At 36.8% G+C, this 17,337-nt stretch overlaps 2 protein-coding genes across 2 annotated transcripts in view; both read left to right on the forward strand.

Annotated features, from left to right (window-relative positions):
• The window catches only part of LOC113227194 (O-acyltransferase like protein-like), a 5,471-nt gene extending 5,079 nt beyond the window's left edge, over positions 1–392 (forward strand). The window contains exon 6 of the mRNA XM_026460080.1: positions 234–392. Coding sequence (XP_026315865.1) covers positions 234–316 — 83 coding nt within the window. The 3' untranslated portion in view covers positions 317–392. The remainder of the gene's footprint in view (positions 1–233) is intronic.
• Positions 393–7,552: 7,160 nt separating this feature from the next.
• Positions 7,553–17,242, forward strand: LOC113226982 (O-acyltransferase like protein-like). Its single transcript, XM_026459831.1, has 13 exons — positions 7,553–7,843; positions 8,129–8,420; positions 8,757–8,933; positions 9,085–9,164; positions 9,488–9,681; positions 9,939–10,053; positions 11,655–11,863; positions 12,659–12,852; positions 13,504–13,642; positions 14,633–14,819; positions 15,549–15,691; positions 16,065–16,173; positions 16,345–17,242. Exons 1-13 carry the CDS (start codon positions 7,630–7,632, stop codon positions 16,458–16,460), a joined length of 2,169 nt encoding a protein of 722 aa, XP_026315616.1. The 5' UTR covers positions 7,553–7,629; the 3' UTR covers positions 16,461–17,242.
• The last annotated feature ends 95 nt before the right edge of the window (positions 17,243–17,337 follow it).

Raw genomic sequence — 17,337 nt, forward strand, 5'->3', positions numbered from 1 at the left:
ACACACACACACACACACACACACACACACACACACACACACACACACACACACACACACACACACACACACACACACACATCTTACGTAACGCACTCACTAAAATATATAACATTATAATAGAATAGTGAGACTGATTTTAATATGCAAGACTATCACAATTAACAATTCATAAAGAATGAAGTTTTTTGAACATGTCATGTGTTTTTTTAATATACAACTACATTTTACAGGGTTCAAAAAGTCTAAACCAGAGCAACGAAGTAATGAGAAAGTATCAGACAATCAACAAGTGATTAATGAAAAACAAAGCTAGTTAACCAATGCGCATTTTTTTAGTTGGACTTTGAAATTACACAAGGCACATAATTGTTCAACACCTCATACCAACCCGCGTAAATTATTCTATTATATCGTGTGGGAAATAAATATTTCTAAAACTCAAAGACTTGTTTCATTTCAAAACATTTTTAGAACTCTCAGCACCTTAGAACAAACGGTTTTTCTGAAGAACGACCCGCGATTTCTTTCCCAGTGCGTCATAACTGGGCTCAAGTGTAATTTTCTTGAAACCACTGGTCATTGTAAATCCGTTGAGCTTCCATTGAGAATATATTGCAATTATGATGATTTTGATATCCAGCTAAAATCTAGTATCAATGGCAGTTGAGTCTCAACAGATTGTCAATGGAATGGCATTAATTTATTCTGTCCATTGATATTTTTTATTCTTATTATTATCGACATTAAATTGACAACGATAACTAGTTGTGTTTATTAAAATAATCACACAACATTTTATGTATGCAAGGAAGAATAAAATTGATGAGGTGCACATTCGGAACGCATCCGAAGAAAAACTATTTTTATTAAAAAAAAGTGACCCTTTCCCTCTTCGTCGTCTTATGTATATAATATTAATCCGTTGGTATAATTTATTCTTATTATTATTGACATTAAATTGACAACGATAACTAATTTTGTTTTATTAGATTATTTTAATTTATCGATATAATAATTATAAGGGATATATAAATTTATAAATTATAATAAAAGCAACTGTTAGAGAAGAGGGCTGGTTGTCACTTATTTTTTGTAATTTGGAATAAAAGCAATGAAAACTTGAAAATTAACGCGGTTTATTATAAAAGGCAAGGCATAAAGGCACAGCGACATTTTTTTACAGACGAGAGATTTTATATATTGGCACAGGTTTACCATTGAACCTAGTTCAAAATTATAACAAATTGAAGACGAATCTATTTATTCTAATATTTAATAAAATAAAAACTAATAAAAATACAAAGTATTTAACAACAACGTGTGAAAACCTTGTATCTAGTTTTTAACGACTTGTAGCGGCGTCTATGAAAAATCTATGAAAGTGTTTAATATAATAATTAGTTATAAAATCGTTAAAAACTAGATACAAAGATCCGACAAACATGCACATGAAAAAATTCGTGAGGTTGGTTCGTTCCGTGGCTTAGTTGGCATAGCGTCTGTCACGGTTTGCTAGAAGACGCGTCGGTTCGAATCCGGCCGGATCGAAGGATTTCTTTCTAAGTGTTCGTTCGTTCGTTCTAAGTTATTATTTATTCTTTTTAAAAATCTTTGTATTAATAATTATAACAAACAAGTGGAGAAATTTCACAAAAAAATAATTGAATATGGCGGTGAAACATGCAATAAAAACACTTAATGTGACAACTTGTTTAGCTGTTCGTTTTGTTTACGTGTAAGTAATTATACAATGTACCTTCAATTGTTTGTATGCCTTGATGTATGGTCAGACACAACATAACTTTACTTTGTTAGTTACTGTCAGTCAACCTCTGTGCTACCAGTTCCACAAATCAATGAAATATAAATTATTACGAACGAGTAGCTTCTATATTTGTAACGATGATTAATATATATATTAACTAATCAATACAATTTATTATAATAAGTTAATATTATTATTATATGCACGTGAACATTTGATGCATCTGTCGGCGCATGTTGCTATCGTCTTGTTGCGTAATTGTTTGAGTATGCCCCGCATGACATACATCTTAAGGACATCTCCTACGTGGCTTTTTGAGCGGGATGTGGCCCTTGTGGATGATGCACTCAGGATTACGCTGGAGGTCGTGCTAAATATTAGTTTAAGTCATCCACAGTCGTGTCAAGCTGTACTTCCGGTTAGGCATGGCGGTCTTGGAGCGCATCGAGTGCAGGATGTAGGCTTTGTGGCATTCTTGGATTCCTCTTATGGCTCTGCGGATCTCGTTGCTCGCATTTTAGCTCGTGATGGCAGCGAATTTCGCGTGCCTTTCCAGTCAGAGGCTCTTACAAGCTTTTTGCAGAGAAATTGGGACGATTTCTCTGTAAACAAATATACGGTTCTTTGTTGGAAGGCTCCTCGGGTATGGCTCGCCTCAAAGCCGTCGCTAGATCGGAGTCAGGAGCGTGGTTACATGCTTTGCCGTCTCCATAGTTGGGTACTCTGCTCGATGATAATTCTTTGAGGATAGCGGTAGCATTGCGTTTGGGAAGCAAGGTGTGTGAGCCGCACCGCTGTATGTGTGGTACAATGGTGATAGAGGACGGACACCATGGCTTAAGTTGCCAAAGATGTACGGGTCGTTTTCCCAGACACCGCGCCATAAATGATATTGTGCGACGGGCGATGGTGTTAGCTAATGTCCATTGCATGCTCGAGACCCGGGGCTTATATTTTGACGCACTTTTTAAAATTACACGACTTTTGAGAGAGAGAAACAGTAACATATTACATTTCAACAACTGCACTGTTTCAAGCTGACATAATAAATGACAAGCTATTCCAGTCTTGTAACGAAGTAAACAAAGGGACCGTTCGGCGAAGTAAAACCTCGTTATTATATGGCAATGAATTTCTCTACAAAATCTATACAAAAAGTACGAGTGCGAGACAGGAGGTCCGGTAGATCCTGGTTGCAACCTGTTTGCTAAAATCAATACAAGTCGAATAATCTCAATACATTTGTTACTCAGCTATTTAAGGTTCGGAGGGAACATCAGTAACACAAAACGGTCAATGCCATCTAGCGGAAAAGTGGGGAACTAACTCGTTACAGTCTTTTATTCCAGTGTTTGCGTAAAGAAATTAAAAATGTATTGTCATTCTATGTACAACGAAGCTTTAAGCTTCCAAATTTATATGGCTAATGGCTACGGAGTGCGATTCTGTGCCTGCAGATTTATTCTCTGAACGTTATAACTTAGGCCTTCTAAAGGCGACAGTGAATTGGCATTATTTAAGGTGTGCATGCTCAATCGTTGACCTAATCGTCACTTACGAGAGATGAAGGTCAAATGCGCAGTCTTTTTATATGTTGTATGTAAAAGGCCTGTCAGATATTACGATAAGTTCATGAGGATGATTAAAAATAAGTTCTCACAGATGGCGCTGCAGCAAAAACGCCGTTTAAACCAATACAAAGATTCGCAACACGCATATAAAGAAATTGATAACATCTGCTCGCACAATCCGTAGCTCATTTGGTAAGAGCGGTAGCCACGTTGAGGCAACAGACACTGATTCAAGTCCAGTCGTATTGAATGAATTTTACCATGTTTGTTCGATCTTTGTATCAACAATAAATAAACAAGTAGAGAATTCTCACAAAAAAAATTGATGGCGTATAATTGTTATTTCAAACCAACGTTTTGGGCACTTGTTAGGTCTCATGGACACAGCTGACTAAGATGGCAAAGTTATCAACCAGTTACCACCTTATTTTTCACTCTTCTTCTTCTTTCTGTCCTTATCCCATGCTAGGTGGGGTCGGCACAACACTTTTCACTATTATTGCAAAAGTTAATAATGAAATACCTTATTTTTACCAAAAGATAGCATGCATTCATTCTAGGATCATATTAAATATATTAGTAATACGGGTGGCGCACTATAAGTTTCCGGAATGAATAAGAAAAAAATACTACAAATGGTCAGAAATAAATTTATTGTTTCTCAAAATATTCTCCGTTAGTGTTAATGCACTTCTTCATACAAATGAACCAATTTTGAAAACATTTATGCCACTCCTCCGTGACAATCTCTGAAACATATTTTTATACTTTTCGACAGCCTCTTCAGATGATGAAAATCGTGGACCGCTTAACTGGTTCTTAATTTTTGGAAATAAGTAAAAGTCACAAGGTGCCAGGTCGAGACTGTACGCGGGATGGCTCATATGGTCAACGTTGTTCACCTTCAAAAATTCATTTGTTTGTCTGGCCGTGTGAGAACTGCCATTATCGTGGTGCAAGATGATATGGCGTTTACGGTTATTTATACGGAGTTTGTCAATAACTTCCGACAAACAAATGATCGTATACCAATCACTATTCACGATACAACGATTCTCCAAAGAAACAGTAGCCACGTGTCCAGTTATATTAGTCCGCTGAGCTGTTAAATTACACTTAAAGTCGTAAAAAATCATACTACAAAAATTTTCACGAGTTAAATCTATCATGATGATGTAGACAACTAATTTCTAAAATGACGCTGTAGCGTAAAATGTAATGTAAAAAAACAAGTGCCAGTCAGATGAAACAAACTGTATTTTACAGCCAGCGGATGCTCAGCGCGTCGCACGAGTTGGCCAAGAACTCTTGACGCATCCCACAGGTAGTCGTAGCTACTGGCGTCTGGCCAGAGCCGTTGCGTCGAACTTCTGCCAGCCCTCGCTGCCACCGCTGAGATATTCTGACGGCAATCTAGCCCACAAGCCGCAAGATAAAGCCGACCTCTTGGCAAATCTGTTTGCGGCTAACTCCTGTCTCGACGACTGTAACGCACAGCCACCAACTCTACCTCACTGTGGCTACACGATGTCTGATATTCGTATCAGACAATGCGATGTGCGTACGCAGCTGCAGTCTCTCGACGTCCGGAAAGCTAGTGGTCCTGATGGTATCCCAGCGATTGTACTTAGGAATTGCGCAGCTGAGTTGACTCCCGTGCTAACGCGACTGTATCGTCTGTCGCTCTCTTCAGGTCGTGTGCCGGACTCTTGGAGAGAGGCTAATGTGCAACCAGTTCCCAAAAAAGGCGACCGATCAGACCCGCATAATTACCGTCCCATAGCCATTACTTCCATAATATGCAAGGTTTTAGAGCGGATCCTTAACAAACAACTGACCCAATACCTAGAAGATCACTCCATAATTAATGATCGGCAGTATGGGTTTCGTCCGAAACGATCAACGGGTGACCTTCTAGCGTACTTATCGCATATTTGGGGTGAGGCTATAGACAAACGTGGCGAGTCGTTGGCTGTTAGCCTCGATATAGCCAAAGCGTTCGATCGGGTCTGGCACAAAGCTCTTCTCTCCAAGCTCCCGGCGTACGGTTTGCCAGCCCAGTTATGCAGCTGGATTGCCGATTTCCTTCGTGAGCGGAGAATTCGCGTCGTTTCTGACGGCAGCATTTCGAGGTTCGTGAATGTGAACGCCGGCGTACCGCAGGGATCCGTCCTATCTCCCACGCTTTTCCTTCTGCATATCAATGATATGCTTCCACTTGGGAATATTCATTGTTATGCAGATGATAGCACTGTTCATGGGGGATATCATGGATTCCCCGCAGCTGGGCGCGCCGATACTGACAGAGAGCGATCTGATCTTGTCGTTGAGCTCAATAGGATATTGGACCTCATATCTGCATGGGGATCCAGTAATCTTGTTGAGTTCAACGCCAAGAAAACACAGGTTTGCGCGTTAACAACAAAATTGTCGCCGTTCCTTCCCATGCCTTCTCTGATGAGCACAGCACTTTCACCTCGGAGCAGTTTCACCTTGCTCGGTATGGAAATCTGCTGTGATTTGAATCCAAGGAGCTACATCGAATCTGTGATCAAAACAGCCTCACGGAAACTCGGAGTCCTGAACAAGGTGCGACGTTTTTTCACGCCGGACCAGTTATGCCTGCTGTACAAAACACAGGTCCGGTCTTGCGTTGAGTATTGTTCGCACTTGTGGGACGGCTCCGCCAAGTACCTACTCGATGCCTTGGATAAATTACAGCGTCGTGCTACTCGAATTATAGGCGACGAAGAGGTCTCATCACGCCTTGAACCTCTGCAACTGCGTAGAGATGTTGCATCGCTTAGCGCCTTTTACCGCATGTACCATGGTGAGTGCTCTGAGGAGCTGTTCAACCTCATCCCCCCTTCCCCGTTCCTGCTCAGAAGCACGCGTGCTGGCCTTCGTAGTCACCGTTTCACTACCTGCCGCATTCCATCGCGTACTAAAAGGTTCGGTGGCTCCTTTCTCTGCCGCACGGTTGACAAATGGAACTCCCTTCCGGCACATGTCTTCCCTCCCTCTTATGATATGGGGTCCTTCAAACGAGGCGTGAAGAGGCATATTGTAGGCAGGCAGGGTGGAGGCGGCTAGTGCAGTGAGGATTCCATCGCTGCACTAGGTTCCTTCGCGTTTGGATACCACTTTCCACTTAACATCAGGTGGAGTGGAGTCATTTGCCTGTCAGGTATAAAAAAAAAAAAAAAAAAAAAGCCAAAGAGTTCCATTTTCAAAATATGTTCTAATAACTTTTTAAATACTGTTTGTGTAAGTGGCCAGTTCCGGAAACTTATAGTGAGCCCTATGTAAGATCCAGTTTAATATAGAACGAGATAAGTGGTATTTTCGCTTTATTAGATATTTTAATCAAAAGAAATCGTAATAACACCCTAGATCCTTTTGTATTTCGAAAGAAAACGCATATTGACATGTACCTTATGACAATTACCATCACCATCACAGTTACCTACCGTGGGCGAATCTTTGCTTCAAAGAGAATGACGTCTGCGACAGTAATCATCTGGCAGGGGAACTTCAGCGTAAGAAGCAAGTCTTACGTGCAAACAAGTTCCACGCTAATGCCACAAACGCGCGTCGTGCAACAACATCAACAGTCGAGCGCAGACCTGCCATTGATGATTGTAAAAAGTCCAAAGCGTTGGTTTGCTTGAAAAAAAGTAAATATACACGATTTGGACCCGACAAAATAGTTTCATTTCCTATGTGTAGGTAACAATCACGAAAACATAAGAACACTATGAATCATCATGATATTTAATCAAAATGAATATTGCAATATTAATCGCTTTAATTCGTTTATCTGAATAGCGATAGGTAGCAGATTACGTGTAATTTAGAACATTGGAATATCATATGTAATAAATTATTCTCATAATTTTATGATAAAGGCGATTCTCTGAAGTGACTCAATTAATCTGTAACAAGGTTAAGTTGTAAAATTCGACTCATGCATAATTTATCAGGTTTGCAAAAACACCGTCTATAGTGTCATGGGCACTTGAACATGGCTTTTGCAAAATATCAACATAATTAATTAATTTGATTACACTCATACTGGAAAAACTATGCTCTCTCGTATTTCATAGTAGTCATCGATGTAATAAATATATAGCTACTTATAAATTTATACTATGATTACGGATAAGATTAAGAACTGAAAATAATTTGGATTTGAAGAGTTCGATTCACACCGTCGTTGAAACCGTAGGTGTCACTCGTGTTGACGCCGTTCTTATTGAATTTAATAAATAATCTGTAACATTTTCTAAGATGATATCAATTAGAGTAATTTTTGTAGTATTTTGTGCATTCGTGTTAACTGACAAAGTAGGTAGTGACCAAAACAATAGAGCCATTGATATTGAATGGGAAGAAGCACATCCACCTTTCGATCCTAACATATATGAGGAAGTTTTAGATCCTGAGCTGTGTGCAAAACAAATAGAATATTTGACTATGAACGACACGCTTTTAATGATCACGTGTAAGTACTGGAAATTTTTTAATTTACATTTTGTACTATTTCGTAAACTTATGATACATAGGATATCAACCCCCGCAAGTTATCTAGTTAGTTTGCAGCTTTGGGCCTCGACTTCTCATACCTGATTCTTCAGATATCTTACATTTATAAGAAATATAATAACGGGCTTCTAGTCGAAATATGACGCAAAATATTTATAAACAAGCATATTTCAACTTTCTAAAATCTCTACTTACCGGTGAGAGTATGAATAGACGTAAATCTTTATCACAAAATTATTCACAGTTATCGAGGCGGGCCCAAGAATGCCCAGAGGAATTCTTCAAGGAAATCTTATAGACCTAGGAAATTATCACCAATGCCTTGGTATTAACAGAGAAATAGATGACATGGTTATCGATGGAAAGTATTGTCAAATAAATATCGGATTGTCAGATCTTGCAAATATAGAAGGTACAACTGAGTTGGATAACGTAATAGAAGCTTTTGAAACTATAAAAGATGAAGTAAATTTGTATAACATATTACAAAATAACTTAGAAATTTTGAATGGGATAAAAACAACGAAAACTTCAAGGTATGAAGTAATTTTTTAACTGTAAAGTTAAAATAATTTTATTTGATATTTCTCAGTAAAGTTATTTACTGTTCCAAAAATAAATACCTAATTATGACTGAAGGACAGGACAGGTAACAAATCGAAATATTACAAATAAAACTAAGTAAATTAAGAAGAATATCGAACTAAAATTATTTGATGACAAAACCCTGGCAATAAATTTTATGTTACAGTTATGTTCTTTTTTTACCAGTCAGTCGTAAGTACAATACAAAGTACATGAACCTTGAGAAAATCGATTTTTTCGTTTTATCTGAGAAATGTTGACATTCACGAAATATTTCAACATTTTAGAACGGATCTAGTAGATATCGGAGCTTTGCGCTTTAGTGTAGCTATTTGTCTTCCAAAACCTTGCTCCACAAGACCGGCAATTTCAAATCTCTTTGGAACAGAGTTGGTCAATTTTGAGGAACAATTTTGCCGATTCAAAAATGACAAACCTTGGGCTCCGGGACTGTATGTGGCTATGTAAGTACTTTCAATTAATATTCATCGTATTTATTCTTGTTTTAAACTCAAGTGTGAAACCCGTAAATACTTAGCTATTCTTTGAATCTTTATTAAGAATATATTCTAATCATCAAAAATAAAGAATGTCATTAACACTCTTTGTTTTTAGTGTTGTCTTCAGTATAATTGGTTTACTGGCTATTCTTGGTACTAGCTACGATATCTGGAATACACAAATTAAGAAACGAGGTGAGTGCTTACTTTAGCAACTGTTCGTGTCTTAGTAGGCATGGTTAGTGATAAAGTTTAGTTGGTCTGCAATACTTTGTACCATCATTTAATTTGTTTCTATTGCCAGATTTATATTATGTATATGAATCTTGAACAAAATATTACCTTAGCCTTACTTTTCATAATCAGGCGCTCGTGTCATTAGTGTAGTATCATGAAATTGATTATGTGTTTTGACATATTATAACTGAAACATAGAATAATATTTACCACGTTTACAAAATCTACTCGTAATTAGCATTTCAATTTCTTAAGTAGGATAACATTCTTGTTTTTTTCAGATCCCAAATCTCTCAATGCAATTTGTCTATCGTTCTCAGTATACACAAATTCTCGTCGTCTCGTTACATATAAACCAGTTCGCGGTTCTTTGGAATGTGTAGACGGTATCAGAGCAATAACTATAACTTGGATTGTAATCGGGCATTCATTTAGTGGTACTGCACCACTTATAAATGGCCTGGAGTTTTTCCAGGTACTTTCATATTTATTATGTATAATAATTTATTTGTGGTTGCATGGTACGTCCCCTTTTTATGCAGAGTCTAACTGAGTCGTAATCAACCCCCTACTTATTTCTCATTCTTCTTCTATTTCTCCCCTTACTTATTACCGGGAAAACGGCACTCTGTTGTGTTCTGAGAAAATTACAATTTGGATCAGCTGTACCCCGTATAAATGTCTTCATTACAAACACTCGTTATCAATTAAGTTGTTCTTACTGTGTTGTAGTGGGGTTTGTCATTCAGTGCCATTTGGTTGACTTCGGCCGATATTGGTGTGGACACATTCTTCATGCTAAGCGGTTTGATGATTGTCTACACAACTGTTGGAAAAATTAGCAGTAGTAAGTATTCATTCACGGTCCCTGATGTTTACATAAGAAGGCGCATGCCTTATCGTATCACGACTGTCAATATACAATTAATCAGAACGTTGAATTGTTATTTATATAAGCGACGTTTTGTTTTTACATCGAAATGTTAGTTATGTGAATTTTAAAACTATCCCAATCTTACAAGATTCTTTATAACGATAATTTTCTTTAAAAATTACTGGTATCCCAGTAATTTATTAGTTATATATTTATTATTTGCATTACCTCCGTGTACTGTCATGTATCGGGATTATATGGCGTTTTTAAAATTTGAAGCCACCACTTTCGTCAGAAAATGTTTAACCGACTTCTCAAATCGAATGTATTTTATTTGCATTTGTAAAGCAACTTTGATAATTCTTTTTTATTATAAAGTTATTATGTTATATTGACTGTCGTTTCCTGGCGCGATACTTAGAAAATTGTTATTTGTATTTTTATATGTTTTAAATTATAGTTTTAAATAAATTTCTTTTATCGCTTTTCTTTTTAACCGACGTAAAAAAAGGAAGTTTTTAATTCTACTTTATTTTTTTGTATGTATGTGACGCAATTATTTATTTATTTATTTATTGCATTGTCACACTTATTAATAATTTACGTACAGTGGTTTACTCCGGCATTTGTGAACCAATTTTGGATGATCGTTTTTTGTTGGAAATAAGATACCTTAGTATTGGTCCCATTTAAATTTGAAGAAAGTATCCCACCTGTAAGGGTACTAAATTACGAGACAAATCAGCTTTATTGGATTTCACCCACTTTCCGTTAACCGTTTTCAATAAAACTTGGCAAATATATATAATTCCACCAACTTGAAGTTGGTTTATTTTTTTTATAAAATGGTAGGTAGAATTATAACATAAATAGCTTGATTTTTGCCACACTACAAAAATTTAAAACAAACTGCTTTCCAGCATAGTCCAGAAAATCCACATGAGAATCTATTTTTAATACTACTTTTAGATATTTAACCATTGCAACATCGAAGTGACTAAAGAAAAATATCTCGCAAATATCACTCGTGTTTTCAGCGCATTGAATAAATGTTTTAAAAAGTTACTAGAGCACAATCTATGTGATTTCTCACTGTAAAAAAAAATATACATTTTTGTGTATGTATTTGTATGATTTAATTGTAATTATTGACAAAAACTCTACATATACTCCGACCATAAGAATATAATCTCATGAATATTGTACTGTATAGCATTTTTTTTTATGAACAAAGCTTCTAAAGAAATGTCAAATTTTGGACTCCTGTCTTTATTTATAATAAAAAGCGACGGCGGGACGAACAAGTTGTGCTCCTGATAGTTAACGATACGCCTACCCATTACAGTAGTGCTACGCAGAACTTCAAATCGCAAAGTTCTAAAGGGCGTTTCTACTACGCATCCGTCTTTCTGAGACATAAATACTACGTGCTTGTAATTTCACCAAAAGAAGAATTTCTTAGAACAAACCCACTGTGGCTCGGTTTTTCATATAATTGCTTGTTTCATGTTCTCTATAAAACACAATGTATGTACATTTTTTAATCCATCTTCATTATTTTTTTTATGTTACAGTGAAACTATTAAAAAAATTGCATTTGTTTTACCTAAGTCGACTTGTACGACTGTATCCTCTACTAGCCACTACCGTGTTGCTGCAAGCTGGTGTAGCACATTATATGTATGACGGTGCTATGTGGTCTGTAGTAGCTGCCGTGACCACAAATTGTAGGAGAAGCTGGTGGTTAACATTGCTTTATGTGCAAAACTTTTTTCGACCAATGGTACGTATTATTTTTATAAATAATAGTAAATAATAAATAAATAACGCACACACTCAACATAGCCCCGCACTAGGGAAACCCTGTGTCGCGGGTGCCATGGACACACACATAGACAACCACAAATTACACCCAAACTCACGAGAGAAATAATTGTAGGCCATACAACTATTTCTCCCGGCCCGGAAATCGAACCTGGGACCTATGCGTGGCAGTCCAGCATGGTAACCGTTCGGCCACGGAAGCAGTTAATAGCAATTAATTAGTATTGCTTTTATAGACTGTGTCAACGTGTTATACTTTCATGTGATTTCTGTTTTCTTATTTTTTCCTCCACTCCGGTTCATAGCCAGTTCCTTCATTTCATTATAGCTGTTCACTTTTATCTTGTTTTCAATTTGTTCATTATGGAGTATAATGAACAAATCATCAACTCTTTCTTTTCCCTTCTATCCTCTCCTCAGTTATCACTCTCACAAATTCTTCATTACGTAACAAATATCTCAACATTTTTCCCTTCTCCTTTCTATTGCATTCAAAAGACTTCCCTCCTTCCCAATCCTTTCCAAAACTTCCTCATTTGATATCTTTTCAAACCATTTTATTTTTCTATTCGCGTCCAGTACCACATTTCAAATGACTCCAATCTCTCTCTGTTTTTGTCTATGTCTCGCATTAATACAGCGCGGTACTTCAGACATAGGCCAACGTTAGTTCATGAATATTCAAAAGTTTTGTGATTGTTGATTTGGATTGGTCAAATGTTTGTTTCTTATGTATGGTTATTTTTACTTTCAGTGTTTATCTAGTTCCTGGTACTTAGCAATTGATATGCAGTTACATATCTTGTCTCCACTGATTTTAATCTGGGTATTGTCAGGCAAAAAGAATCTCGCCTGGTCGGCTTTGGTTGTTGGATTGTTGATTTCTCTCACTGCGTCGTCAACTTACAACTTCTTAAACAATTTCATCGGTACTAACACACGACTTGTGTAAGTATTGTATTAAAATAATTTGAAATGATTCAATTTACTCCAATGGAATACTCTTAAAGTGAGAACATTATTCAACATGTTAATAATTATTGTGTTAACTTTTACCACGTTAACAGTGTTGACCGGTTCATAGATAATATCGTTTTAGTCCTCTTGTACTATGTGTCTATACAGGGTTTTTTCTAAAATACTAATTACCTTGAAGGACTATTATATATTCATATCATAAACAATAACTTTTGGTCCATGACATTCAATAATATATATTGCTTTCGTAAAAAACTAAATTATTATATTTAGATATTTTTATTGTAAAATTAATTTTCATTTTTTATAATATCAAGTGACGAGACGAACAAGTCATGCGCCTGGTGCTCGAAGCGACACACCTGCCACTCAGAACTTAAAATCGCAAAGTTCTTAGAGGCACTGCCACTGGGCGCGTCACCTTGAGACATAAGTTGACAAGTCCCATGTACCTGTAACTTCACCAGCATTCTTAACCCTTCTAAACCGGAACACAATAATAGTCACGGCGGCAGAAATGGATAAGGTGACAGTATTTCTCTGGACGAACTCTATTACAAGGAGCTCTACTGCTACTAAAAACTTTAGTAGGCTATAAGTGTTAATTTTTTTTTATTTTAGACCTGATCCTGTAGAGTTTGAAAGATACTCGAAATATTATTACTTCAGTACATTAACAAGATGTTCACCTTTCTTTGTCGGAATGTGCTTTGGATACTTTATCCATGTTTGGCGAGAAAATAACATTCGATTAACAAGGGTAAGTTTAAAACCTTAGTTGTTCAAGTAACGAATGTAAGGTGACTTATTTTGTCTGCAAATATTAATGTCATTCATGATATGATCATGATATGACGAGAGAAAATTTTGCTGAGTAATATTTGAAAAAGTGCTCAGAATTTAGAGCGATACCACACGATGCGCTGTATCGGCGTTGCGATGTCAGAGCTGTGTCTCTGCGATTTACTACATAATTATATAAATTGGACCTACATACATGCCATATGGTACGTTAAAACGGCGCGCGGCTATGGAACGCGTTAGCTTCGGGCAAATTACAAAGCCGGGATGTCTGCTGTCGTTGTTAAATGTTTCCATAACACAAGTGCTTTAGTTGCTTACTTTGGAATCAGAGCAACGTAGGTGATATTATCTAATATTAAAGGTGATTTTCCACTGACGAGGCTAGACGAGACTAGGAGAGATGAGAATTGACATCTCGCCGGCCTATTTCCAGCAAAAATTTCAGATTCAATGCTGTTCCGTTAATCTAGCGATAAGAACGCGGCTATTTATTATTGTTAAATATGTTAACGGAAGAAGATTCAGATGGAACCATCATTTTTTAAATCTCAAATCGCACGTACCTTACAATCTTGCAAGTTATGTTAATAGTCATTGCGAGCTCGCGTGAGCTCGCGCGAAATAGTGCGGCCACTCGCAACATCGCGCGAAATCGTATTGCCGTTGCAAAGTATAATACTCCATGTAGGCAGCATATGATTCAATATTACATCAACAAAATATTTTAATTCTTTCCTGGTTCATCTTTGTTAATCCAAACCATTTCCGCTAGGAGAGAATTGAAACCTCGTATAGCACTCGGTGCGTTAAAATCATAGCGTTGTGACCATTGCAACGTGTCCGTGTGACATTGCTCTTAAACGTCGCACCAACGACAGCATCAAATAGTCTCGCTATTACAGTTTAAGGTGATGAAGATGGAATTACAGAATGTGTTATTTCACAGATCTTGAATTGTATATTATGGATAGTTACCTTAGCTGTACTGTGGTTGGCATTCTACGCGACCGAGCCAATGAAAAAAATTGGTTATGATAACCAAATTTACGACAACTTTGTGAATTCCTTCATGCGACCAGTGTGGGCTCTTGGAGTTGGCTGGCTTGTTCTTGCTTGCGCTGAAGGTTACGGAGGTGAGAAAAACAAAAGTGCCTTTACAGAATGTTTAATAATAAAAATATACTTAGAATTTAGATACGAAACAAATATAATTATGCCACTGACAAGCCTCTATCCATAAACATTTAAGGTCTTTTATTTCTTAATAAGAGACTTGATGTGTAAATCACATATTAAAGTTTCAATTTTTCCCCACTCTCGAAATATACCAATTTTGAATTGAACTGTTTTACAACCGGTAAAGGTCTATCCACATATATCCGGGCCGTGACCGGGACGTAGACGGGCCGTGCTCCGTCAGGGGCTCAAAAAATATCGTTGTGTATATTTTGTATGAACTCGTTCACACATGTCCGTATCCGGGCCGGGGCCGGGACGGGCCCGCAGTTCATACATACTAGCACGCCCCGTCCACGTCCCGGGCACGGCCCGGATATGTGTAGATACTCCTTAACTTGGAAACTTTGATATTCACAGCTGTCATGTAAAAGGTTGTCATACATTGTTTTTGTATGTATACTTCTAAGTACAGTCACGTGTATGAATTTATAAATATTTTACATAATTGCTCAATAACGATTATTGTGTCTCTGGAAAAGTTTAATGTTATTTCTTACGTTGCATTTGTCAACCTAATATTTTTTTATTTAATAGTTTCAATAAAGACTTAATCACCTATTCAATCAATAATGCTCGCATTATCTTTAAACAGTCAAGTGTACAATACTTTTAAACAATTTCAGGCCCCATCAACTGGTTTTTGTCACTACGAATGTGGAAATTGCCGTCTCGACTTTCGTACGCGATATATTTGTTGCATGAGCCCGTACAAATCATCATAGTTGGAGCAGCTACGCAACTCCTTTATTTTTCTGTGTGGAATTTTGTAAGTATCTGCTACCATACAATATTGTTCGGGGAGCGTAGGGTTGAAAATTATTATTTTAACTACATCTAGGTACTCGTTGTAAATATAATTTGATAAAATTAAAAATAAATCGGCTTTATTTCACATGCAAAATACACATACATACATTTCTAATATTAAACACCTAAAACCTAAAAAATGAAAAAAAAAGCCAAAATTAAAAGAAATGCATGATGTCATAAGGTCCATGACACAACATTTGAAGACTATGCTAATGACTCGCGAGTCGAGAATGACGAGTGCAATACCTCAATAGAATGACGTTAGCGCCGATCTACACACTGCAACTCCAGTGCATCGCAAGAACGCACTTATTTTTTTTTTGTTTCAGTTTTACATTTTCTGTGGTCAGTTTGTGATATATTTCATCGTCAGCTTTATTTTCACAATTCTGGTTGATTCTCCATGTTCCACTCTTTTCAAAGTGTTTTTAGGAAACAGTAAGTGTTAAAATTTGCTATAGATTTTGATTTTCTTTTAAAAATCTTTATACAAAATGTATTACGAATTTATAAATGATTTTTATAAAATTCAAATTATAGACTAGACCTCCGCAGTTTCTGAACCAACATTGTTTTAACGTTTGTTTCAAATGCTATAATATTTTTCAGGTTACAAAAAAACTGATTCAGGCCAACGAGGTGATGAAAATACGTCCAAAAATCGACTTGCGATAAGCCAGCAACAAAACGAGTTACTCAATGTTCAGAATAAAGACGCGACATGATATGTTTTGTTAAGTGAAATATATTTTTTATACTACAAAGGATTGATAATAAAAATGTGACAAGATATTTCATGTGGTTTACGTGGAGACGTACAAGTACACATCACATAGATCCTTAAAAATATAACTTGCTACATATTTCGTAGTGCTAGAGCTCCTTGTAAAAGAGTTCGTCCAGGAAAATACTACAGCCAACTTACCCATTTCCGCCGCCAAGTAGCAATGTAAACATTATTGCGTTCCGGTTTTGAAGGGCACTGCGTCCGTTCCTTACCTGAGAATGTGAAAATCTAGAAAACTCGGACCGACTTTGGATGTCGCTTATGCACTAAGTCTGATACAAATCCGAGAAAATGTCGTCAACTTTATGTATTGTTAGTACATTATGAAGACGCAGAAATAAGAAGTTTTAAGTGCACTACTCCTGTTGAACTGACTTTTCAGGGAAACAGTTTATGATAATTACTATGAACTTAAACAAGTTACTTGCTGTTTTTCTTCATCCCACCGCGCAGCCGTCACCACCGCGTCGGGATTCGGATTGGATGCAATGTGCAAGCGTTAATACAAATAATACCGAGAAAATAATATTTCGAATTGAAGGTATTCTCGAATTCGGAAAACAGAATTCGGATTTAGTTCGCAATCCGTCATACAACTAGTATAGACTACTTCGGACCGTCATTTCTCGTATTCGGAACTGATGGGTACAAAAGCTCTAAGTAAAATTATAGACACAAATGAGACTCGCCAACTTAGGGTGACATATGGCTTACCTTTCCGTCACTTGTATCATAAAAAAAATGTTTTTTTTTTACGGTTTTTTTAATTATCTTAAATCATCGCAATAAAGTCAAGGCGATGATTCAACTAAACA

The sequence above is a fragment of the Hyposmocoma kahamanoa genome, unplaced genomic scaffold (assembly GCF_003589595.1).
Source record: "Hyposmocoma kahamanoa isolate Upper Pololo Valley unplaced genomic scaffold, ASM358959v1 202, whole genome shotgun sequence".
NCBI lineage: Eukaryota > Metazoa > Arthropoda > Insecta > Lepidoptera > Cosmopterigidae > Hyposmocoma > Hyposmocoma kahamanoa.